Genomic DNA, 20722 nt, shown 5'->3' with positions numbered 1-20722 from the left:
GGGATGGGTCTAGTGAATCTCCCCCTTCGAAAAGACAAAAGTGCCCTTTTAGAAAACCTGAGCCTCCATTATTGACAAAATAATTTCGGGTCCTTTTTATCTTTTTCTTGTTCCCCTCTTGCCCGAAAGAGTAATTTATCTTTTAATAAATTTGAAAAGAAAATACCATTGGCACACAAAAAATATACTAAATTCTCACATATTTGTTCTTTTGTGTATTAAATGATAATTTTATCTCTTGATTTTCATATTGAAATGGCAAATTTATTCTTCTCTTTTATTTTGTAGAACTCAGTGTTAAGGGGTAAAATAGTTATTTAATATATGAAAAACAGATACGGTCAGTTAGTGATATTTTTTAGAATATGCAATGCCTTCCTTCAGAAAATTGACTTTCTTTCAAACATATATAAATTTAAATTTGAAATTTTGAATTTACTCTTTTTGGTAGCATTGATTTGGTTCAATTGTTGTTCTATGTTCATGCTTATTGTTTTTTATTTTTTTATTTTTTTTATAGAAAGGATTGTTCCTATCAAAGGGAATGTTAGATGCCTAAAAAAAAAACAATAAGAATGTTAGAAGTTTGCAGTTTAAAAAAGTAATTTGGATTTTTAATAAATTTAAGAAGGAAATACTATTGACACCCAAAAAAAATTACTGAAATCTCATACAATTGTTTTTTGTGTATTAAGTGACTCTTAATTTTCATATTAAAATGACAAATTTATTTTTTTTATTTTGCCTTTTTAATTGGGAACTCAAAGTTAATGGGTAAAACAGTCAATTAGTACATGAATATATATATGACATATTAGTGGTATTTTTTGAAGTATCAATAGCGTCTTCCTTCAAAAAATTGACTTTACTTTAAATATATACAAATTTAAATTCCAAACTTAAAATTCACTCTCCTAAATACGATTTCAGATGATTTTTCGTAGCATTGATTTGGTTAAGGTATTATTTTGTATTCATGTTTTTGTTTTTTTACAACAAAATTGTTGTAAATTTGACAATTTCTACAAAGTTGAAATCCTTTTATATTTTGCAACTTTAGAAATTGAATTTAACTTTTATGTTATAAAAAGTAAAATTAAAGGGTACCCATTATAGTGTAGATGCCTTTAAAGCATATTAAGAGAATGTTAGATGCCTAAAAGAAGAAGACGAATAAGAAGAAGCATGCTAGAAGTTTGCGATTTGAAAGAGTAATTTTAATTTTTAATAAACTTAAGAAGAAAATACTATTGGCACACCAAAAATATTACTAAAGCCTCACACATTTGTTCTGTTGTGTATTAAAAAATAGTTTTATCTCTTGATTTTCATATTAAAATGATAACTTTATTTTTCTCTTTTGCCTTTTTACTTGGGGACTCGAAGTCAAGGGTAAAATAGTAATTTAGTACATAAAAAATAGATATGAGATGTTAATGGTATTTTTTTGGACTATCAATAAATAACGCCTTCCTTCAAATAATTGACTTTATTTCAAATATGTACAAATTCAAATTTAAGACTTAAAATTCACTCTCTTAAATACAATTTTAGATGATTTTTGTTAGCATTGATTAGGTTAAGTTATTGTTCTGTGTTCATGCTTATTGTTTTTTACAAAAAAGAGTTGTTGTAAATTTGACAATTTCTACAAAGTTGACATCCTTTTATATTTTGCAACTTTAGAAATCCATTTAACTTTTATGTGGTAAAAAAATAAAACTAGTGGGTACCCATTCATTAAAGAGTAGATGCCTGTAAAGCATATTAAGGGAATGTTAGATACCTTTGAAAAAAAAAAAAAAAAAATAAGAAGAAGAAGAGGAATGTTAGAAGCTTGCCGTTCCAAAAAGTAATTTGGATTTTTAATAAATTTAAGAAGGAAACACTATTGGCACACCAAAAATAATACTAAAGCCTCACACATTTGTTCTTGTGTATTAAACAATAATTTTATCTCTTGATTTTCATATTAAAATAATAAATTTATTTGTTATTATTTTGCCCTTTTACTTGGGAATTCAAAGTTATGAGGTAAAATAGTCGTTTTTTAGTGATATTTTTTGGAGTATCAATAGCGTATTCTTTGAAAAAATTGACTTTATTTCGAATATATATAAATTTAAATTTGAGACGTAAAATCCATTCTCCTGAATACGGTTTCAGATGATTTTTAATAGCGTTAATTTGGTTAAGGTGTTATTCTGTGCTCATGCTTATTGTTTTCCTTTTTTGCTTTTCACAGAAAGAATTGTTGACAATTTTTATAAAGTTGAAATCCTTTTTATTTTACAACTTTAGAAATCTTTTTAACTCTCATGCTATAAAATGTAAAATTAGTGGGTACCCAATGCAGATGCCTTCAAAGCATATTAAGGGAATGTTAGATGCCTAGAAAAAGAAAGGAGGAATATTATATAAATTGCTTCTTATGTTTAATAATTAATTTAGAAATTGTATAACGTGTTGGTTATTTTTTGGAAAAAATATTGTTAATTTTCAAAATTCAAATGGCGCACTATTAAAATACCACAGAGAATACATCTGAAGGCTGCAGTTACAACTTCAAAAAATATATTTTTAATTTTAAAAAATATATCATGGGCACAAGAAGAACAACTTGTCTTTTAAAATTTTTTTCATACCATTATTTTTTGTCAAAAGTAAGTAATTATGAGCCCACATTTCATAGTCAAATTTGAAATTCTTTTGGCCTATTTCTCACAATTAATTATGGTAATATCCAAATCGCATGCAGAAGCAATTATGAATACCGTAATTAATAATACGATCGATCTTAGTAATTATTTCTCGATCTTTTGCACAACTTTATATATAATACAACTTAAAACACAAGTAGAAAGTTTCAAAAATAAATAAGAGATCAGTAAAATTTTCAACTAACTTGTCTAACACACTATAAAATCATCAAAATGGGATGGCCGGATGGGATTTTATAGAAGAATAAAGAGGACAAAGAAAAAAGAAACGAGCAAAGAAGCTTTGCCCACGTTCCACCTCCAACAACCCCCCCCCCCCCTAAAACCCAAAAAGACAAGGATAAGGAGTGGCAGTACCGTAAAAGTTTGGAGAGACAAAGGGCAATTGTGGAATAAGAAAAGGTAGCTGGGGTAACGTGGGACGGTTGGGATTTAGTTAAAACGGGAGCCTCAAACATTGAAAAATTGACAATTGAAGTGTGTGGTGATCCAGATTCCGTAGGGAGAAGGGAAACTCCTTTTCTGGAGAATTCATGGGGACTGGAAAAAGAAAACCAAACAAGGGGAGGGAAAAAAAAATAGAGGGTAAGGGAGAAGAGATTCTCTTCCCGCAAGCAAAATGCTCTTTTTTTAAATTTCTGAAAGACAGCGTCTCAAGTCTCAGCCCACTTGCATAGTATTGAGTATGGAAAGAGGATGGGATTTCGTAAGCCCAATTGCGGCTGTGATCTTTTTTCCATTTCCATTTCCTTTTCCGCTTTGATCTTTTTCTCATGTTTGGGAGTCAAAGGAGATTGCGTGTGGGTGTGGAGTAGGGTTTTAAGGAGAATGGAAGAAACGTCAAAGGCTGCAATTATTGTGTTTAGAGTAAAATATGTTTTGAAGTGGGAAATGCTTTTGCTCCCCCACCCCTGTTTGGTTTTAGTTTTTGGGTCTCCACTCCTTCTTTTTAAATTTGTTCTTTGTTTTTGCTTTGTGGGTTTGTGTTTTTTAATCTTATATTTATGTTTTGAATTTTGGTTTACCTTTCTTTGGTTGCCCTCATTTGAATGCCACGCGGCTATTTATATTAAATAGAAAACAAATAAAAATGTTTTCTTGCAAGGAAATGACACCCATAAATTGCAAGAATACAACATGTTCTAATCAATTATCTTTTTCTTTTAAGAAATAGTCGTGATATAAGTTAATGCAGTTCTCGACATTAGGCATAAGTTTTCAAAAAATATAAAAAAAATAGGGTATATAAAAAAATAGGACAAAATACACTCACAATTTGATAAAACACAGAGATCTCTTCTAAAATTTAAAAAATGAATATCAAAAACCTCCTTTAAAATTTAACGAAAAAACACAGATCATCTTTAAAAACTTGTGTTTTACAAAATATAAGGAGTTGTTGGTATTTTTTTGATAAATTTTAGGAGAGATTCCTAAAATTTTTAAAACCTCAAAGAAAAAAAAAATCATTATCTTTTTGTCAAATCTGAAGTAAGGTTAGTGTTTTTTATCCAAAAAAATGAAAACATATATTAATAAAATTATGTATAGATTTATCAGTTTAGTAATTTGTTTATTAATTAAATTTTGTCTTAATTATCAACTTACGAAAGAATGAAGGCTTTTACGGCAATTTTTTTTCTTGTTAATGATAAAAATCGATTCTATTTTTATATAAAATTTATATATAAAAATTAGCTAAACCGAATTGAGCCCTTTTGTTGTTCAAGAATTTTATGATTAATCTAGTTTTAATCATTGATTATATTTTCATTTTTTTTTTTATAGTTTTAATTTTGTTTGAAGCTGGCAACTCAAAAGAGCTAAATGATGCCGAAGAGAATGGATTTCTTTAGGTCAATCATTTATGTATGATGCCCTTTTTCTAAAGGCCATCACTTGGCCATGTTTAAAGTTGGGTGCCCCCCATTACTCCTATTTAATTTAATTTTTAAAAAAAAAATTATTATAAAAGTTTTTGCACCATGCAGATGAGCACCATACACCTCTATAAGGATGAGCACCAAAATCAAAGAGCAAGCCCATCTTGTCCCTTTATATTTTAATAAATGGTGATTCCATGTTATAATTAAAATATTCACAGCCAATCATGCCCACAATAAATAAATAAATAAATAAAATATTGTGATGGGTGTAGCAGTAAACGTCGTCCATCGAATTTCTAGAACTGAGGGAGATAAAATTCAAAAGTCACCATAGATTCAAAGTTGACCTGGCTATACTTTAATCATGAAAATGCCTTTAACAGATCATCACTATTTTATTTTTCCATTGATTATTTAATTTTGCCTTCAATTTAAAGCAAAATATATGTCAATCCCACACCAGAGTTCAAAAAAACCAATTCAAATTTTGGAAGACAGCTTCCTTTCTTCACCTATGGAATCAAATATTCATAGGCAATCCACCAATTTTGAGAAATTATTTCATATTTTTTTATTAATTTTATACTGGGTTGAGACTATAATTGAGTCAAATTATGCAATAAATATATTGATTTTCTATTTTTAATGATTTTTTTTGTAAAATTAAAATTAATAGTACGGTCATGTAATAATGATTATCTTGTTGAATAAGAGATTACAATAATTACAATAAAAATTCCTGTTTTTCCTTTTAAAAATTACAAAAATATTGCATTATTTTTTTTGAAAAAAAATTCATTATGAAAATTAGGAGGTATTTTTTATTTTTATTTTTTAAGTTCGATGTAAATGTTGATTTTTTTTATAAAAATAATATGATGTTTTTTGTAATATTTTTTAAAATTAAATACACACTTAATTTTAATATTGCAAATTTAAATTTGATGAGAACAAGAAAAAAAAATTAAAACTTAAAATTGCATAAAGTTAACATTATCTTAAATAAAAATAAATTAATATTAAAAATTCTCCTAACTAATGAGCATCAAAATTAACATTATTTAAATTTTATGCTACTATATTTGACAATATGTATTTCAAAGCTTAAATTTGGATTTGAGTAAATTTGAACAAATGTCAATAAAATTTTATATTACATTTTATCTAATCCGATATAAATCTAAATTTAAGACCTCTCCAAACATAGCCTTAAATTTTTTATTTTCCTTTCTCATTGAATATACTATCAAATTATATATGCAAAAAAATAATATATATATATATATATAATTTGTATTTTAATGTAAGACTAAAATTGGGAAAATATTTGTGCATTGGGAGGGACTATTGTTATATTTCCACAAAAATAATCATTTTTTCCACTATCACACGTGTTGTTTCATAAAGTCATGAGGCTTATGATGTGCATTTGGCTAAGATATGTAACTTTAATAATTTATAATATATGGTGCAAAATACATTTTGCCTAAACTTCTCAAACTAGTTTTATCTTATTTTATTCATTCAATTCTAGAAGTTCTTTTCATAATGATTGAACTAATTTACAAGAAAAATTAATTTTTAATAAGATTAATACCAATTTTGTGGTCGTTCAAAGAAACGTATAACTTACAAAATCTATTTGGAACGATCAAACTCTGAGTAAGGAGCTAAAGGGTTAGTGAGCTACTTTTTAATTTTGGCAGTACAATAAAATAATAAATTAAAAGATAAATTTCACTTTATACTTTGTTAACTTCCGTCTCATCACATGCCTAGTAGTTGTTTTAAAGATTTATTTGGTACCTTCTCCCACACGCATAACATGTGTCAAATTATTTTTTTTCTTAGGGTGAAGTAGGGGTAGGTAGCATCACAGATCAAAAGCTCAATTTATGAGAATGAAAACTGAAACACTCGTAGACCATAAAACACCTATTTAACGTATATAACATCTAATGATCGATTTGTTAGCTAGCTAGCACGCTCTTCTGTTAATCAAACTAATTTCAACTCTATACTAATTAATAATCTCAACTCTATACTACTTATTGATACTTTAAACTGTTTAACTTTAATTGATTTTCTACGTAATAGTTAATAGAATATTGAATTCACAGGTCATTTAGCTGACTAACATATCTAATTGTCATTTGTTATCAAAAGGGGATGGTTGGCACATTAACCCTTTTTCACGTTAACCCCTTTTTAAATTTACATGACATTAATTTTTTTTATTGACTTAATTCATGACCATACTAGTACCGATTTAGCAGTTGTGTAAAGTTTTATCTTTCTTTTATGCTTTTATCCATAGAATACTAAAAGTAATTGTCTATGACACGTATGCTTTTAGTCTTTCCATTTTCAATGTTCTTAATTTTTTTGATTTCATGCTCTTATACAAAACTCAAATATAGTTCAAAAATATACGTTGGAAAACGAATAAAAATTTGAGATTGATATAAATTGTAATTCGCTCACACAATTATCTTCCATTCTACCACAAAATAGTCACTTTGATTTTTTTTTTCCTTTTTTTGTCCGATCTATTAAAAATTTTCTCTCAAAAGACATCGCTATTTTCAACACTAAAAAATGAGAGATTACATCCTATTATCTAATAAATCCCATCTCAAGATATAAATACATATGGAATGAAATATTATCATTTAAAATTTACATAAAAATCCTCTCATCTTACGTTTGGCAACATGAATATTGAGACTTAAATTTAAATTTATTCTTCTAATTCATGTTTCCAATCACTTCTAAACTATATATTAACTCAAAATTTCAAAGCATTCTTTAAGTGAGATACCATTTGGCAGAGAGAGAGAGAGAGAGAGAGAGAGAATGGTGTTTACATTTTTTTGGGTAGTTGGGCACACGAAGTTACACTTAAGGAAACTTCGTGCTTCTCCTCAAAAGGGAGGGATCAAATCAAATACAATTATACAAAATAAAAAAGGAGGATAAGGGCCTGTTTGGGCGCACGTGGAGAAGGTGGTGTCAAAAGCCTCTTCCCTCCCATTCTTTGAAGCTTCCTACCTTCACCCTCCTCCCTTCCTCTCTCCACCAAATGCCAAAACCCCCTCCTTCCAAACACACTTTCCCCTGCCTCCATTATTAACAGTTAAGTAGCAAAAACTTGCTTTCCTCTTTCGCTCGTTGTACCTGCCTCGTGAATACGACAAAAGAAAAACAAAGGAAAAATACTCACAACATACATTTTTGCCCTAATTTAAACAAATCAAAATTCAAGTATTACATTGTATAAGCAAGATTTAAAATTTACCAATCAAATGCTCCTATATTAATAGTAAGACACCCACCTAGACATTTTTTTCGTTGATTCAAAAAATCCTAATCAAGTCGAAATTTCAATTTAACAAAAACTTGAATTTTAATTGATTAAGTAATAATTTGAATTAATAGATGCAAAATTTTTTATTAAGATAAAATAAATAAGTAATAAAATGTCTGCTCTATGCTTATTCGTCAACACATAACAAATTTCTATATGGTCACTTGCTCGAATAAAACATTTTTTATGTTGATTTTACTAGTAAAAACCATTTTTTTCAAAAACTAAATATAAATTTTATTATTTAATAATTATTTGATTTATCGAGAAAAAAATTACAGTGTATAATGTGGCCTTATCAGTTTTTATTGGCTCCAACTATTTCTATTGTTTTGTTTTGATGAAGGAATCCAAGAAATTTCCTTATTTTTGGCACTACTTTTGGTACACATGCTGCAGCAACTAATGGATTCGTCTATGTGGGTTTTGGCCGCTTCAGGGCCGTGGCAATAACTAATGGGCCAGCCTCGAAAGAGCCCAACCGTGGCTGAAGGGCCTTGACCCCAATTTTGGGCCGCTATGGATATCATGGGCCTTGGTTCAAACATATTATAAAAAAATCAATCTGTCGGCCCAAATATGAACAGGGAATCAGATTCTGGGCCTCTAGCAAATTCTATTCCTCAAGCCTATATTCGAAAAGCCCATAAAACAAAACATGCCTGTACAGTGTCTCGAGACTGGAGATTGAATTGTGCAAAATATTGCACCAGGAAGGGCTGAAAATTTTTATTTATAATTATATTAAGAGCACAACTTCATATATAAACCAACCCTATGCTCGGGAGCTTTGATTTTAGGCATCAAATTTAGAATTGTGTGAATTTGAATGAAATACAATACAAAATTGTATTACATTTCATCTAATCCACACAAACCAAAATCTTAAACCTCAAATACATACTCTTAAACTCAACTAAAACAGAATCTAGCTCTATGTTTAGGAGTTTGGAATTTGGACCTTACCTGTGTGGATTGAAACAAAATATAGTACAAAAGTTATATTAAGTTCCCCACACAAATCCGTATCCAAACCTAAAATGCACAACCCCAAACACAGTATAACTTCTCTAAAATTGGGTTATATAAGTTTCATGGTACCTTTTTTTTTTTCCCCCAGTTTTCTCCTGCACACAAGGCAGGTTTTTATTGCCCTCAATGCTGGATCATAAGTTCTGAAATGAGTTTCAGCAGGAAGGAGAGTTCGTGGTGTGAGAAATGGGGCTTTGCTTTAACTTGCATCTGCCTTTCCTCCCCAAGGAAGCCTCTTCCTTCTTCATCTTCCTTGACCTTTTCATAAGCTGCAGGATTGGTGAAACCTGAGACTGCCACTGTGACCTCTTGGACCAAGTCCACAATCACTCCCTCCACACCCATTATGTACTGCATATGCACTGCCTCTGCCACATTACTGCAAATGCAAAAGAAGCACACATCCGAGTTCAGTGGAACTCAACCATCAAAGTTACGAAAACAAAAGGGTAAATTGTACAATTAATCCTCAAGTTTCGGATCGCACTTCAATAATTGATGTTTTAACTTTGGCATTTCAGTCTTTGTGACCAAACTGCAATGTGATCGTTTTGTCTACAAATTGGCTCGCAGATGCTAATCCGTTTGACAAACTTGTGACCAAGACTTTTAGAAGGCCCTCTTCACGAGTTTATCAAATTGGCTTCCATCCATTAGCCAATTTAAATTCAAGAATGCTTAAATTAAAATTGTGCAAGTTGCTCTAGAAAAAAAAAAAATGGAATTAGAAGTGGTAAGTGTGAATTTACATACTTCAATTGGCCATAAGATATGAGAGAGAGGTTGGACTCCTTAATTCTAGCTATTTCTCCAGAATTTCTAAATATAGCTTTAACTTCAGACACGATTCCTTGCAGGCCACTTTCCAAGCATAGTTTAATGGCTTCATCCAGGGAGTTTCTTCTCGTGTCCCTGTAAATTTCTGATCCCCCGTTGGTGAGGAAGAACACCTGAAATCACAGCACCGGAGATCTTAGAGAGGAGGTCCTAACTAATTAAAATAGTTACGTATAATATTGTTCTAATTGGACTACCAGGAAATTAATGGGAAATTCTAACATTAAATTGTGTCATAAATGTCTTCTAGTTTAAATGAATCATTACATGATTACTTCAATTTTAAGTTGATATTCTTAAATTGAATGAATGCATTGTGCCTACAAATCCTTTGGCGCAAATTGAAGTTATCAGTCATCATGATAAGTGATGTTTAAACTAAAATTGGGGCATTCCATGTTAGTCCAACAACTGCTGTTACTGTCAATCATGATGATAGATCCATTTCTCAAATGGGTTCGTTTTGGATGACAAATAAGTGCAGTCATTTTATTTGATGCTGCGACATCCTTCAGTTCCTTAAAAGTGGGGTTATTAGCAACTGCAATTCTGAAGAGTCAAGTCATTTAATTATTGATCCTCAGCACCAACTCCATTAACAATCAATTATTGATCATAATACAAACCACAATTCATTTCTAAACCCGATGACCAAAAAAGCAGGACACAATGGTTTAATTGCATGGTAGAGGAAGCTGAGCTTACAGGGTATATGCTCTGCATCTTCCTGATCAACCGCGCTGCATCGGGTTGAAAGCTTGAGAAGATGATAGGCCTATCCTTCGCAGACTCAAATACCACCTGAGTTGAAAATTTAGTTAATGTTACTATTAAGAGGGAGAGAGAAGGCAAAAATCAGGTTTCTTAAGCATATATACCTGCAGGATGAGTTGGAGAACGTGTGCGAGATATTCCTCTTTATAGACTATATTATCATCAAACTTCAATTCGATATTGAAACCCAACGAGTGTTCGACCTTCTGGAAAACCTCTTGCAAGGTACATAGAGGATCATCAACCTCAACGTTCCACTTGAAGATTCTCCCATCTTTTATTTTTCTGAACAAAGGCTTTCCCACCTGCAATATCAGCATATGCCAAATTTGAGCCGAGTCTGAATAATAGGTCTAAGTTTTAAGAAAATTATTGTATGAAAATGGGGAAGCTGTTACATTTATGGGCTCTCTCTGGGGTCCATGGCTGAGAAATTCAGCTAAAGTAAGGTCTGTAACTCTTTTCTCAATTAAGCTTCCCTGAACCCCGCACAAAGAAATGGTCAGCAGAGGAAGAACTATTCATTTAATTAGAATACCAGAGTTCAGATAACCAAATTGCAGTGGCCTAAAAACACTAACCTTCTCTTCTGCAAGGATGAAGTTGTCGTGGAAAATGACTGGATAGTCATCCTTTGTGACCTACAAAAATATATTTTGTTTACAGTTGTCTAAAAGTTCTTCCTCACACAATTCTTAAAGTGAGGAAAATGTGGAGAGAAACAGAGAAATAAATACATTAGTGTTTTGAATGAGAATATATATGCACGAGGAAATAACTGCATGCGTAATATTTATCATTAAACTAGGAATAAGAAGAGAGAGAGAACTAAAAGGCAAAAAGAGAGAAAAGGAGGGGGAGGGGAAGGGGGGTTCAGCAGTTTGAGGAAAATGATTTTAGGTGCCCACCTACGAAATTTTGTCCATGTTTTTCTTGTATATTTCTCATTAAACTAGGAATAAGGAGAGAGAGAGAGAGAGAGAGAGAGAACTACAAGCCAAAAAGAGAGGAGGGGGAAGGGAAGGGGGGGTTCAGCAGTCTGAGGAAAATGATTTTAGGTGCCCAACTACGAAATTTTGTCCATGTTTTTCTTGTCTTCGTTTGGGTTGGAAATGTAAGAATTTACTGTTTTCATATTTAGTTATCAAACAAAGTAAAAAAGAAAATAAAAATATATCAAATTCATAAATAAAATTTTAATTTGATACATCATTAGTTTATGATTTTTTCTCATTTTTAATCCTATTAAAATAAATTTTCATTTTTCTCCCTTTTTCTCTCCAAGTAAAATTCTTAATTAAAATGGAACATTAGAAAAATAATATGTATATATACAATAAAAAGGTAATTATTTAATATTCCTTTTCAATATGCCCTAAAGGATTATTTTTTAACTCACTGAATAATGAAGAAGGGGACAATTCAATGATGGTCCTAGATCTAACTTAATGGAAAATACTTACTATTTTAGGCACTCAATAAATCATCGTGGAAAAAATATGTGCAAAAGTATCACATAAATGAATAATGACTAAATATAGGCAAATATTTTCAAGCAAGTAGAAAAATATTTTTATTGGCAAATACACTATATATATATACATTGTGATTTATGGTGTATTCGGGGTGAATTGGATATTTAAAATTTATAGGTTGTTTATGCCCTAATTTTGAAATTCACAATCAGTATTACACAAGCTTAGAGTCTTTCTAAGCAATCACAACTTCCACAGATATAAAGATAGACAAATATTTAAATCATGCAAAACATGTTGGGCTTTGTGGAACCTAATTGCATTTGATCTGAATGATGACCCGACCATTTTGTAGCCCATTTGGAACCCTATGCGTAGCATATAAAACTATTATTTTTTTTGTGATTAGGTTTGTCCGTCATTTTGAGAGCAAGAGAGAAAACATTGTATAACCGCACTCTTTGTTTTTCTTCCTGATCATAGTGAAATCGCTGCAACTCCGTGGACGTAAGCAAAATTGCTGAACCACGAAAATATTATCTTATGCGTGTGATTATTTTTCTTTGGCGTGGATTGTTTCTCTATTCTTTGCTTCTCACAGGATTTGGGAATTTCGTGACAATTCTCTACAAATGGTATTAGAGCCTAAGGTTATGTTCGGGTGGGAGCAATGGCAGAGGAAGCAAGAAAGGCGTCTGGAATAGAAAAGTTTGATGGCACAAACTTTGGGTTCTGGAGGATGCAAATCGATGATTTTCTCTATGGGAAGAAGTTGCATATGCAGCTTCTAGGAGAAAAAATTGTGACTATGAAGGACGAGGAATGGACTCTCATTGATTGACAAGTACTGGGAGTTATCAGATTAACTCTGTCTAGGTATGTTGCACACAATGTTGTAAAGGAGAAGACCACAGTAGATTTGATGAAGACTTTGTCTGGTATGTATGAAAAGTCATTAGCAAATAATAAGGTACATCTGATGAAGAAATTGTTTAATTTAAAGATGGTAGAGAATGCATCTGTAGCACAACATTTGAATGAGTTTAACACTATCACAAATCAATTGTCGTCTGTAGAAATTGATTTTGATGATGAGATTTGTGCATTGATCGTTTTGGTTTCATTGCCAAATAGTTGGGAGGCAATGAGGATGGCAGTAAGCAACTCTATAGGAAAAGAAAAATTAAAGTACAATGACATACGAGATTTATTTCTGGCCGAGAAGATTCGCAGAAGAGATGCAGGTGAAACCTTAGGATCTGGTTCTGCTCTAAACCTTGAGACAAGAGACATAGGTAATGAACGAAATTTAGATCGGGGCAGATCAAAATCCAAAAATTATAATTAGAATAGAAGTAAATCTAGATCTGGCAAAAAAGGACAATACTGGAACTGTGGGAAAATGGGTCACTTTAGGAGGCAATGCAAAATTCTTAAGAAGAAGAATGAGGATGATTATGCTAATGCTATAATAGAAGAGGTACAGGATGCATTACTCTTACAGGAGACAGTCCACTTGATGATTGGGTTTTGGACTCAAGAGCTTCGTTTCATACCACTTTACACCATGAAATCATACAGAACTATGTAGCAGGTGATTTTGGTAAGGTGTATTTGGCTGATGATATAGCCTTGGATGTTGTGGGTATAGGAAACGTCCGGATGTTGTTGCCCAATGGGTCTATTTGGTTGCTGGAGAAGGTACGACATATTCTTGACCTGAGAAGGAATCTGATTTCTATTGGACAACTTGATGATGAAAGGCATGCAATGCTGTTTGCTGGTGGCACTTGGAAGGTTACAAAGGGAGCTAGAGTATTGACTCGTGGAAAGAAGTCTGGTACTCTATACATGACCTCAAGTCCAAGAGACACAATTGCATTTGCTGAAACAAGTACTGATACGAGCTTATGGTACTGCAGACTAGGTCATATGAGTGAGAAAGTGATGAAGATGTTGCTGTCAAAAGGGAAACTATTAGAATTGAAGTCCGTTATTTTTGACTTGTGTGAAAGCTACATCTTAGGAAAATAGAAAGGGTGAGTTTTTTGAAAACTGATAGGACATCAAAGGCTAGAAAATTGGAGTTAGTGCATACTGATTTGTGGGGTCCTTCTCCGGTTGCATCCCTTGGAGGTTCAAGGTATTACATTACTTTCATTGATGACTCAACTAGAAAGGTATGAGTTTATTTTCTGAAAAATAAATTTGATGTATTTGAAGCTTTTAAGAAGTTGAAGGCTATGGTTGAGACAGAGACAAGTTTGAAAGTAAAATGTTTGAGGTCAGACAATGGAGGAGAGTATATAGATGGAGGGTTCAGTGAGTATTGTGTTGCACATGGAATCAGGATGGAGAAGACCATTCTTGGGACACCACAGCAAAATGGTGTGACTGAGCGCATGAACAGAACTCTCAATGAGCGTGCTAGGAGTATGAGATTGCATGTTGGACTACCAAAAACGTTTTGGGCTAATGTTGTTAGTACTACAGCTTACCTGATAAATCGAGGACCTTCAGTTTCCATGCAGTTCAGACTTCCTGAAGAGGTTTGGAGTGATAAAAAGGTAAAGGTTTCTCATTTAAAAATTTCTGGTTGTGTTTCTTATGTTCATATTGATTCTGATGCTCGTAGTAAACTTGATGCAAAGTCCAAAATGTGTTTTTTCCTTGGCTATGGTGATGAGAAACTTGACTCTATCGGTTTTGGTATGAACAAAACACAAAAATCATCAGAAATAGAAATGTAATATTTAATGAACAGATTATCTACAAGGACAGGTCAACTGCAGTACTAGATGTCACAGAGATAGATTAGAAGAAATCTAAGTTTGTTAATTTAGATGAGTTAACTGAAAGTATTGTCCAGGAAAGGGGTAAAAAGGATAAGGAGAATATAAAATCACTGGTAGATCTGAGTACACCTGTAACTGTGGTCCGTAGATCTTCCAGGACCATTAAACCTCCACAACGTTATTCACCCACTCTAAATTATCTCCTGTTGACTAATGGTGGTGAGCTAGAGTGTTATAATGAAGCCTTCAAGGATAAAAATTCAAGCAAGTGAGAGTTAGTCATAAAGGATGAGATGAATTCCTTGTTGGGGAATTAGACATGGGAATTGCCTGAATTACCAGTAGGGAAGAAGGTTTTGCACAACAAGTGGGTATACAGAATAAAGAATGAGCATGATGGTAGCAAACGACACAAGGCCAGATTAGTTGTCAAAGGATTCTAGCAGAAGGAAGGCATTGACTTTATAGAAATATTTTCTCCAGTTATGAAGATGTCAACAATTAGACTGATACTGGGAATGGTGGCTGCAGAAAACCTACATCTTGAGTAGTTAGATGTGAAGATGGCATTCCTTCATGGTGACTTGGAGGAAGACATTTACATGATTCAGCCAGAAGGGTTCATTGTCCAGGGACAAAAGAATCTAGTATGCAAACTGAGAAAGATCTTGTATGACCTAAAACAAGCTCCAAGACAGTGGTACAAGAAATTTGACAGTTTTATGCATAGAATTGGGTTCAAGAGATGTGAAACTGATCACTGTTGCTATGTTAAGTTTTTTGACAACTTTTACATCATTCTACTATTGTATGTAGATGATATGCTCATTGCAGGGTCTGGCATTGAGGAGATTAACAATCTGAAGAAGCAATTGTCAAAATAGTTTGTAATGAAGGATTTGGGAGCTGCAAAGCAAATCCTTGGTATAAGAATCATTAGAGACAAGATTGATGGTACATTGAAGCTTTCATTGCTAGAGTATGTGAAGAAAATTCTCAGCAGGTTCAACATTAATGAAGCCAAACCAGTAAGCACACCCTTGGGTAGTCATTTCAAACTAAGCAAAGAACAGTCACCGAAGACAGAAGAAGAAAGGGACCATATGAGCAAGGTGCCCTATGCCTCAGCTATTGGCAGCTTGATGTATGTCATGGTGTGCACAAGGTCAGACATTGCACATCCAGTGGAAGTTGCGAGCAAATTCATGAATAGGTCAGGAAAGCAGCATTGGGAGGCAGTCAAGTGGATTCTGAAATATCTGAGGGGTTCATCAGATACATGTCTTTGCTTCACAGGTGCAAGTTTGAAACTGTAGGGTTATGTAGACGCTGATTTTGCTAGTGATAATGATAGTAGAAAGAGTATTACGAGGTTTGCATTTACTTTGGGTGGTACAACAATATCTTGGGCTTCAAATCTGCAAAAGATTGTTACTTTATCTACTATAGAAGCTGAGTAAGTTGCAATAACTAAAACTGGAAAAAAGATGATTTGGCTACATGGCTTCTTAGATGAATTGGGTAAGAAGCAGGAGATGGGCATTCTACACACTGACAGTCAGAGTGCAATTTTAATTTTCTTGCTAAAAATTTAGTTTTTCATTCAAAGTCGAAGCATATACAGACAAAATATCACTTTATCCATTACCTTGTTGAAGATAAGTTGGTAATACTTGAAAAGATCTGTGGATCTAAGAACCCGACAGACATGTTGGCTAAGGGTGTCACTATTGAGAAGCTGAAGCTATGTGTAGCTTTAGTTGATCTTCTAGCTTGAGGGTAGGAGGATGAGTTGCAGGGATGAGGGGTTGTTCCTTTGGAGAATTGTGGTTGATGTTGGTGATTGAACTAGTCTCCAAGTGGGGGATTTGTTAGGCTTTGTGGAGCCTAGTTGTGTTTGATCTGGATGATGACCCAACCTTTCTATTAATAAGAAATTTTTATCCTAAGACTTAGTCCATGGAGCGAAAGAAACCCTATGTGCAGCATATAAAACTATCGTTTTTTTTAGTGATTAGGTTTGGGCGTCATTTTGAGAGCGAGATAGAAAACATTGTATAGTCGCACTCTTTGTTTTTCTTCCTGATCATAATGAAATCCCTGCAACTTCATGAACGTAGGCAAAATTACCGAACCACGTAAATATTGTCTTGTGCGTGTGATTATTTTTCTTTGGGGTGGATTGTTTCTCTATTTTTTGTTTCTCACAAGATCTGGGAATTTCGTGATAATTCCCTACACAACAAACAAAATATAACATACAAATGCGGAAAGTAAATAGTTTAGGGAAGAAAGAGCGCAAACATAATATTTTTTATGAGGTTCGACAAACCCTACCTACGTCCTCGCCTCTAGCCAACCCGTTTGAGGATTCCACTATCTAGCTCACTTAACCGGGTGTAGCAAAACCATTTACAATTCTCCTTATGGGGTAGAGTCCCCCTTTACAACCACTCTTCAGGCGATACCCCATGCCTGGCACACGGTTCACTACCTGAACTGTAGGGATACAAAAAATTTGAAAAAGATTTTTGTGTACAACAAAGTGCGTCTCAAATAAGTTAGTGTGTATAATGAAATTCTATATGCACTCTTATATGATAGGATTTTTGCTCAATAGAGTTTTTAGGGTTTTTCTCTTAATAGTGTATACTTGAAATAATATGAGAGAAGAATATAATAAATGATCTTTGAAGTAAAAAAGAAGTATGCAATAGATTCTTTCAAAGATCTTAAAACCCCTAAGAGATATCTCCAAAATTTTTTTTTCAAAAATCAAGTGCCGGAGAAGTTAGGGTTTAGCTCAATAAAAATATTTACAAATGAAAAGATGAGCTCTTGAATCTTGAAATGGAACCCTCAAAGATTCATAGGCTACAAAGTGTTTCTCCAAAGAATATTTTTCAAGAAGAGATATGGAAGAAACTCTATACTTGCCCTTAAGAAATGATTTTCAAAAAGAAAGATTGAATATATGAGAGTAAATGCTTGCTTGTATTTGAGAGAAAATAAGCTCAAAATATTTAAGAGAGTATTCAAGATAACCAAAAGTCCATAAATGAGCTTTGAGTGAGGTATATATAAAGTTTTTGAAATATTCCCGCTAAGTGACTGTTGGGCATTATTTTAATACTAAATTTTGAATTTTCGGTCGTTTCTGAGCTTAAAAATGGCTCAACTTGAGAGGTCAGGTCGACTGGGGCTAGCTCTGGTCGATTGGACTTGGGCAATTTTTAAATCCCCGAAGTTCGATCGACTAGGGCTCAAGATCCGGTCTGCCGGATTAGCAGGCTGGTCGACTAGGCTTTTAAAGAGTGTTCTGGGGCCGATCGATTGGGATTATGCATGTAAATGGTGAAATATTATTGTTTGACTTTCAATGAAATAATGTATAGGATTATAATTGATACCTTTATAATATTTATGTATGTAAATGGTGTAAAATGTGTGGGTAATTAATATCTTTATAATATTTATGCATGTAAATGGTGTAATATTATTATTTGACTTTCAATGAACTAATGCTTGAGATTACATACACCGGTCAAACCGATTCGATGGTTTTACTAAGTCAATCAATGGTCCAAGTTTTAAACCCTTGACACTTGAAAATTGCCTTGCAATTAAGGAAAAAATTAACTATCACAAACTGTGACATTACAAGTTCATATAATAGGACCGAGATGGACAAAATATAATGGATCTCACTTGCTTGTTCAATTTGTCCAATCATGCAATTCCATAATAATGGACCTCATGAACAATAGCAAAGTTAGTACTTACGAATTCTAAAATCCCCATAACATGCATCTCACATTTGAATGCAGACATATGGAGAAACATATTTTATAATTACGCTGAACTCACCTACATGTCTATGATTTAAGAAAATGGGTGTGGTCACCCAGGTGTTGGCTAGGTGGCAGGAGATTTGCGATGGGCTGCTTGACAGTATAACTTTAGATTTAATTCCTACCTCGTTGAGAAAAAACTTGAATTCACCTCCTGTGTTGGCTGTGGGGCCAGATAGCATAGGCGAGGATTAGAGTACCTCATGATGCCATCAATAATCATATATCATGGAGCTGGACGGGCGCTTGGCCACTAGGCCTAACCAAAAAAAAAAACAAGGAAAACTGGTGTGGTCACACGTGGAGGGATCGGCGCCCTATAGTCCCACGTGGGAAGCCGTTCACATCTATAGTTTCTCCGGATTTAGCTTTTCAGTTAAGAACGCAAATATAGGCATCACTCACGAATAGCAGCAGAAAACGCGACGCGTCATGCAAAATAAAATCAGAAACGAAGGCGGAAAGAAGCAATGGATGGGAAGAACACGATCGGAAATCCGTTTATTTCTGAGAAAGAATTTACTATAAGAAGACTCTAATCTGTAATCGAGAGGATGTAAAACTGCAGAATTTCAAATCTAAAATATGAAATTCGTTCCAATGGTCTAATGGACGAGTAAATAAAGTAATAATCCGCTTTTAACTAATTTTTCTGTACTTGTTTCTATTTGTAAGTCATTTAGAAAAAATCAAATCAATTGGCCAATTGATCGAAGAAATACAGAACAAAACAAATTAAATTTTAAGACATAATACGGAGAAAGAAACAAATCGAGTCGCTAGCTAGCTAGTTAGATAGATAGGGATTAATATTACTGGAGGGACGGGAAATTTAGTTTAATTAATTGAATGTAATAGAAGAGAATATATAACTACCTGAACATCAAACTCGATGAAGTGAATATCGGATTTTCCGGCGGCATTGAAGGAGAGAACAGAGTTCTCCTTGATCGCCTTCATTCTCTGGTCCGACGACTGCATCATGTTCATTCCGCTTCCCCTGTGCCCGATCACCATAAACTTCGGTATTCTAAACCGCGACGACTTTCTACCACCATCGCCGCCGTTGCAAACAGATTCAACACCTTAATTCATCAACAAAAATCATCACAGAAAAATCCAAAAAAAAAAAAAACCGAATAGAAGATGAATGTATATACAACAAAGGAAAAAAAAAAAACCTTCAGAGAAGGTGTTGGAAAGGGAATAGAGAGCTACAGATGCATTCTCTGGAACCTGATCGAGATTGGGAACGTCGGAGACATGGACGGCCTTCAGGAGCGCCATTTTTTCCTTTAATTTTAAATAAAAATCCTGAAGAAGAAGAAGAGAAAGGAGAGGGGCGCACAAAGCTCGTAATGGCAAACGCGCCCTATTTAAATTAAAACGAATGACGGTCCAAAATTGAAGAGCAAACTGTGTGGATGGAATATTCCGTTAGTAGGAAGGCATCTTTCATGGGAATAAATGTCTTTTTGACGGACAAGAAACGGCGCCGTCATATTCCGTTGAATTGGGGTTTGGAATTTAATTGTATTCCGTATATTAACATTTTCGATGTTTGGATGCGCTTTGAGAGCGACATGTGACGTTCTGAAATTGTTCCCGCGAAAATTCGGTACCGAATTTTGGACACGTGTACGGAGGAGATGGAAAGACGAGCTTTCGATCGACGCCCCTGCTTTTTCCTGCCCCACGACTTGCATGCATTTTTATTTTTACTTTTTTTTAATTATTTTTAAAAAACTTTGTTAGTAATTGTAAAAAGTAATTACAATGATTATTAGAGCAACAATTCTTTTATTTCAAATAACATTATTATTTTACACCACAGAACATTTTAATTATGAATTGAACTTGAAACAAATGATTTTGATTCTTTAGAGTCATTTATTAAGTTATTTAATTATCTTACGAATTAACTCTTTAAAAATTTAATATAATAGATGTTTTATTATACTCGTGAACTATTTTGATAGATAAAA

General features: G+C 33.1%; 1 protein-coding gene across 3 annotated transcripts; it reads right to left on the bottom strand.

Moving 5' to 3' along the window:
- Window positions 1-7259: 7259 nt before the first annotated feature.
- LOC131144809 (glycerophosphodiester phosphodiesterase GDPD2-like) lies at window positions 7260-20109 on the bottom strand. Of its 3 annotated transcripts, XR_009133915.1 has the most exons (9): window positions 19919-20109; window positions 19614-19822; window positions 11198-11257; window positions 11015-11095; window positions 10721-10921; window positions 10548-10643; window positions 9759-9955; window positions 9075-9384; window positions 7260-7783 (listed from the first exon to the last, which is right to left on the bottom strand). XR_009133915.1 is itself a non-coding variant. In XM_058093682.1 (8 exons), exons 1-8 carry the CDS (start codon window positions 20022-20024, stop codon window positions 9129-9131), a joined length of 1206 nt encoding a protein of 401 aa, XP_057949665.1. In that variant the 5' UTR covers window positions 20025-20109; the 3' UTR covers window positions 8661-9128. The 3 variants fall into 3 exon arrangements, 2 of the variants coding, with proteins under 2 accessions (XP_057949665.1, XP_057949666.1); XM_058093682.1 differs by lacking the exon at window positions 7260-7783 and having other exon boundaries at window positions 8661-9384; XM_058093683.1 differs by lacking the exon at window positions 7260-7783 and having other exon boundaries at window positions 8661-9384; window positions 19956-20079.
- Between the last annotated feature and the right edge of the window lie 613 nt (window positions 20110-20722).

This window comes from Malania oleifera, chromosome 12 (assembly GCF_029873635.1).
Source record: "Malania oleifera isolate guangnan ecotype guangnan chromosome 12, ASM2987363v1, whole genome shotgun sequence".
Classification (NCBI taxonomy): domain Eukaryota; kingdom Viridiplantae; phylum Streptophyta; class Magnoliopsida; order Santalales; family Ximeniaceae; genus Malania; species Malania oleifera.
The sequence above is the reverse complement of the archived record's forward strand: the minus strand, read 5'-3'. Positions and strand labels throughout refer to the sequence as shown.